This window comes from Pseudomyrmex gracilis, unplaced genomic scaffold, assembly GCF_002006095.1.
Source record: "Pseudomyrmex gracilis isolate BER0280 unplaced genomic scaffold, ASM200609v1 scaffold_1263, whole genome shotgun sequence".
Lineage (NCBI taxonomy): Eukaryota > Metazoa > Arthropoda > Insecta > Hymenoptera > Formicidae > Pseudomyrmex > Pseudomyrmex gracilis.
The window spans coordinates 26,795-33,011 of NW_018021847.1; the positions used below are offsets into that span (position 1 = coordinate 26,795).

At 31.2% G+C, this 6,217-nt stretch overlaps 1 protein-coding gene across 1 annotated transcript in view; it reads left to right on the plus strand.

Annotated features, from left to right (window-relative positions):
• LOC109862012 (ATP-dependent DNA helicase PIF1-like) overlaps positions 1–3,514 on the plus strand; it is a gene marked incomplete at its 3' end in the record, with an annotated part of 12,048 nt that extends 8,534 nt beyond the window's left edge. Inside the window, exons 3-4 of the mRNA XM_020441895.1 lie at positions 2,483–2,787; positions 2,883–3,514. Of these exons, the coding sequence (XP_020297484.1) occupies positions 2,483–2,787; positions 2,883–3,514 (937 nt within the window). The remainder of the gene's footprint in view (positions 1–2,482; positions 2,788–2,882) is intronic.
• Positions 3,515–6,217: the final 2,703 nt, after the last annotated feature.

The following is a 6,217-nucleotide window of genomic DNA, read 5'->3' on the forward strand; positions in this document are numbered from 1 at the left end:
ATATTCAGATAAACAGTCTTAAATCTCTTGACTAGTTGAACACACTTTTTAATTAATAAATTATTGATACGCATCTTACTGCATCGCTTTTGTTCTTAAAAACAAATGTTGGCAATAAAAAAAAAAAAATGCGTTATTTTACAAAATGCAGTCTCATTTTATGACACGCAGCAACGATCATTATGTACTCTGTTTTTCGATACTAAACTTGTATAAGAAATATATATTAATTTTTTTCCCTTGTTATTTTCCATTTTTTCAATACGTGATTAACAAATAGTAGACGTAACAATGATCGCTTCTACGTTGTCTTCGATAGGAACCAGTTTGATATTTTTCTTTTTTTTTTTTTATCTGAATTAAAGACGATTTGTCGCATATAATCTATTATGTTTATACATATATATACATATGTATACACACAAAATGCACGAAGTATACAATTTAACCGATCCATGTTTACATTGTGTATTTAACATAACGCCGATGATACTTGTCGATGTCATACTTGAGAATATAGAATTATTTAATTGTATTTAATTAATGCTAGAATTCTTTGAAAAAATATTGATTTACTTTAAATAATGTATTTAAGTAAAACGAGTATTTAATATTAACCCTTTTACTCTTAACGTCGACTATAGTCGGCACTCATATAATACATAATAATACACATAACAATACACACACATACAGTTTAAAGTTACGAAATTACTTGTTATGCTACATTAATTGTTACGCTTAATGTATGGCAAAGTGTTTATTAACTTTAAAGAAGCGTTTACTTGTTGTATAACTATGTAGTAAAAAATAATAAATAATGTTTCTATTGAACCCTTTACAGACCTGCACACCGACGCAGTTTTGCTGACAATTATACCTTCACCCCAGGGTTAGGGTCTAGCCTGACAACCCGAGGTAAGTAGCTAGCATCCCAATTGTGGGCCAAACTTGGTGTGGCGCTTTTTTACCCAAAGACCATTACATACAAGCATTATTTTGAACAATTAAAATTTTGACCAATGTTCGCAATTTTTGCTGAAATTTTGTAACTCCCCTTTTCTACTGAAGCTCTCTTTACCTGCCAAGTTTTGCCAACAATTAACTTTTTGTGACTCTTCCTAAATTTCGAAATTTGACCTTATCGTGCCCTAACTTCCTACTACCAACGTAACTGTCTTTATACCTAACCTTGGTGTGATCTAACATACTTTTCTTTTTCAAACGAGAACCATTCCAGATGCTGCCTACCCCCGTTTTACGGCGCCAGTACACGTTGAGACAAACTTTACAACCTTTTGGGACCTGGACTTAAGGTAAGTAAAATTTTGAATTCTTTACACTAACCACTTTTTTTGTTGCAGGTGCGGTTTTCAAGTACCCTGACTTAATTTCCAAAACATTTCACTTTTGTCCCAAAAGTTTGTTTTACACTTAAATATCATTAGATGAACTCCTCCCGTAGGAGATGCCCATAAAACAAAACAAAACTTGGGTTTCTCTTGATTCCTGCCTTTCAAGATCGACATCGGAGTGGCCACACTTTTCACAAGTTTACACAACAACAACAACAACAATAATAATAATAATAATAATAATAATAATAATAATAATAATAATAATAATAATACTTAGTCTAATACTGCCACCTGTCGTCTTGGTCTTTTTCTTTAAAACAAAAAATTAAACTTTTTCTTTCTCTTGCTTTTCTATTCTCATCAGTGTCTTACGTTACGGACTTTGATCTCCTGTTCCTCCTTTCTTGTTTCCTTTTCTCGGGCTGGTCCCCGGATGTTGCTCTGAAGAGTCTTCTCGGCACCAACTGCTTTTGTTCCCCCTCTCCAGTACCTATGGTCCGTTTGGAAACATCTTTACTTTTTGGGGCTTCGACCTGGATGGCCTGCGGTCTCAACGTCCTTGTCGTTTCCTCCACAATCCAACCGAAATCTTTTTCGTACTAAATACTGTTAAGATCCCGCCTCGGTAGTTGGTTTACTATCCCACCGCTGCCACCAAAATTTGTTGAGATCGGGAAAATAAAGGACTTGGTGATGAATAAGATTCTTTTATAAAAAACTGGCGTAGTTTATTACTACCAAGTTTACAAATTACTGTACAATTACGCACGCTTATATTGACACTTAGCCGTTGCTATACTGCAAAAAACTCTCCGGATGGACTTAGAGCCACACAGTATTCAACAGCTACTCACGATCTGTCTGTGTTGCTCGCAATCGATCTTTTAAAGGAATCGATCGCGATCACGCAGCAGTTTAGCGACCTAATTACTACTGCACGTAGGCCGCTGACGTTGCGTGCTGTGTCTGTACCATACTTAACATTACGCTTAACAAGCAGATTTCATTTACAAAGAAATGCTGCTTGTTACCCTTTTGAAACAAAACCGGGTCGATTGAGCAATGATGCGTACTTACCGCAATTGCTCAATGGCCCGAACGAAACTAAAACTAAATTTCACAACACTTTAATGTACATACATCTTCGATTGTGTCAAATTTTTGACACTACTGATACTGATGACGATTGGTTCGGTGGAAAACACATTCTTCTATTTGGAGATTTGCTTCAATTACCTCCAGTAAACGATGATCGTGTTTTTGTGAGCTTATCAAAGGAAAAAATTGATAAATATCTTGGTTTATTGGAGGCCACTAATTTGTGGATTAGATTGTTTGACTACGATAAATTCACAATCAATATGTGGCAGCAAGGAGATAAAACATATTGTGAGTTACTATCAAAAATTCGTATTGGATTAGTGACTNAGTCTGATTGTAAAATCCTTCAAACCAGAATATTAAATTATCGTTTAAAGGTGTATCTATGGAATCTAGATTAAACGACTTATGTAATTTTAGTAGTGATTTTTCGGCAAATACCGTTTGTTTACTACCTACTTGTCACATGTGTGACGTTCTTAATGCGGCAATGCTAAATCGAATTGCTTCTGAAGAAATAGTATTAATTGCAGAAAATAAAATAAAGTATAATCGCTTTGTAGAAAAGAAGATTGTAAAAACATTGTCAAGTCATAAAGATGATACTTCAAGAACAGCTGGACTTGCAAAAGAAATTATTATTAAACTTGGGGCAAAAGGTATGATAAGACGTAACATCGATGCTAGCAAAGGCCTCGTAAACAATACAATAAGTAAAGTGACTTTGGTTGTTAAAGATGTATGGAATAATAATATAGAAAAAATAAATCTTTTGCCGTCAGATGAAGAATTTTTAATTGAGAGAGTATGTGTCAAATTTCCCGTCATGGAAAGAATATATGTCATTAGAAAACAATTTCCATTGTGTCTGNGTTATGGAATCACTATTCACAAAAGTCAAGGATTGAGTTTGCAGAACGCTATTATGGATGTAGGTAATTCTGTATTTAGTCCTGGTCAAATTTATGTTGCATTGTCTCGAGTAACGTTTTTAGAAAGACTGTATTTAATTAATTATGATGCCTCATCTGTAAAAGCTATTGAAGAAGCTTTTAGTGAGTACAATAAATTAAACAAAATACATAAACCTGAAGCAGAAATGATTCGTGTAGCAAAACAAAAGATTCGTAAGGTTACAGATAATAATTGATGGACTTCATCAAAAATAATTAGTTCTGTACAAATACCACAAGAACCACATCAAAATATTCAAAAAAGTACGGGTTGGATTATTCGAGAATTCCAAAACACAGATAGAGTTTCATCCTATGCAAATACAATATTGCAATGTTTTTTGCACTTAAATATCATTAGAAAACAAATATTTAANTATGATACAGAAAAAATTTTATTTGTACTAATGCATTATAATGAAAATGGAATGCCTAACTTAAATACATATAAAATACGACAATATCTAGGAGATAACTTTTCGAATAATGTAAAACGTGATGCATCTAAATTTCTTTTAGCTCTTTGCGCGAAATTCGATTTTATAAAAACTGTAGTCGAGCATGAAGTAACTTGCACTACACGATGCAAAAATTGTGAATATACAAATACAGTTATATCCAATAATATTGTAATCTCAATTCCTGTCATTAATTTAGAGAAAAAGAATTATGATATTAACAATTTATTAAATATTTGCTTTCCTCATTAGTGTGAATCCATTAACGAATTATGTAACACTTGTAAAAAGATTGATAAGATATTTAAAAGAGAATTATATAACAATGACAAAAGAAATACTTATCATCCATTTTCTATTATTTTCAAAGGATGGTAAAGTAATACCAGCAAACAAACTAAATATACGTGCTGTACCAACAACTAAAGTGTCAATAAGTAGACAGCTATATAAAGTAATGAATGCCATATTTAATAATGGGCTGTGTATTGAAAACAATCATTATACAAGTATGTGTAGAGAAGGAAAATCTAGCTGGCTTGGAATTGATGATATGCAAATTAAAAAACACCACTGGCCAAAAAATGCTAAAAATATTTATATTCTTTTCTTGGAAAACATAAAAAACTAAATGTGTTAGTATAGTTCAAAAAAGAAAAAACCAGTAAAAGACTTATTATACGAAAGAATCTGTGTACAAAACAAGTGATATCAAAAAAAGTTGCATCAAGTATATAAAAAAATACAACGTATATATACTCCAAAATATAAAATGTGTGATACTTAAAAAACTTACTTTTTTAAAAAAAGGTAAGAACAAGCGCCAATTTCAAAACCATCTTTCTCTGTTTTACAGAATTTATGTCTTGGAAAAATTAAATAAATAAATGTGTTACAATTGTTGAGATTAAATACAATTGAGATTAAATTTATTTTATTTACTATTCTTAAAAACTTTACCTTTAAAAAAAAAGGTAAAAACAGGCGCCAAATACACGCACAACACGTTTTGCATTTATTTTTTACTATAAACACAGAGATATCAAAAAGTAGCATCAAGTAAACTGTTGTACGTTATTATGTAAAGGCTTAAAAAAATTAATAAACGTGTTACTATTTTGGGAAAAAACAGAATAAAGAAACAATAGAAAAGATAAAGAATTTGAAAAGAGAAAATAGTGCATCATCTATCTCACACGCACGTACATACAACCAAGTAAACTTATGTATTGTATTTTGATTTACTATTCTCGAAAAACTAACCTTTTAAAAAGAGGTAAAAACAGGCGCCAAGTACACGCACAACACGTATTGTATTAAATTAATAATTATATAACTACTACAAAACATAAATTAATTAATAGGCCGATACGAGCAATAAAATACAGGATGACAGCGTATGAACAATAGTCTTTATTCAAAAAGACACAAAAAAACAAACGTTTCAGTCCACAATTTTGGACCTTCCTCAGTGTAATAATTGTTACATTTAATGGAAATAATATATAATTAGCGCAAAAAAAAACACTTCAATAAAATTAAAAAATAACAAAATAATAAAACTCACTCAAATAGTTTAACACATCGCTTCAATATAACAAAATAATGTCAATCAAACATGACATGATGAAATACAAATATTGTGTACTGACAAGAAAACTAACAACAAACATATATGTAAAGATATCCCCACTATATGATCCGGAGATCACAAGTTCACAATAGGTCGAAAAACAAGTTTACAAAAGTAACAGTCTAAACATTTGGTTTATATAATTCTAGAAAAGAAAAATAAGGTTTCAAACTGTCGGTATCCGACATTACATTTAACGGGTTGTCCTGCAAATTAATGTGGAGCTCCACATTAATTTGCAGGACAACCCGTTAAATGTAATGTCGGATACCGACAGTTTGAAACCTTATTTTTCTTTTCTAGAATTATATAAACCAAATGTTTAGACTGTTACTTTTGTAAACTTGTTTTTCGACCTATTGTGAACTTGTGATCTCCGGATCATATAGTGGGGATATCTTTACATATATGTTTGTTGTTAGTTTTCTTGTCAGTACACAATATTTGTATTTCATCATGTCATGTTTGATTGACATTATTTTGTTATATTGAAGCGATGTGTTAAACTATTTGAGTGAGTTTTATTATTTTGTTATTTTTTAATTTTATTGAAGTGTTTTTTTTTGCGCTAATTATATATTATTTCCATTAAATGTAACAATTATTACACTGAGGAAGGTCCAAAATTGTGGACTGAAACGTTTGTTTTTTTGTGTCTTTTTGAATAAAGACTATTGTTCATACGCTGTCATCCTGTATTTTATTGCTCGTATC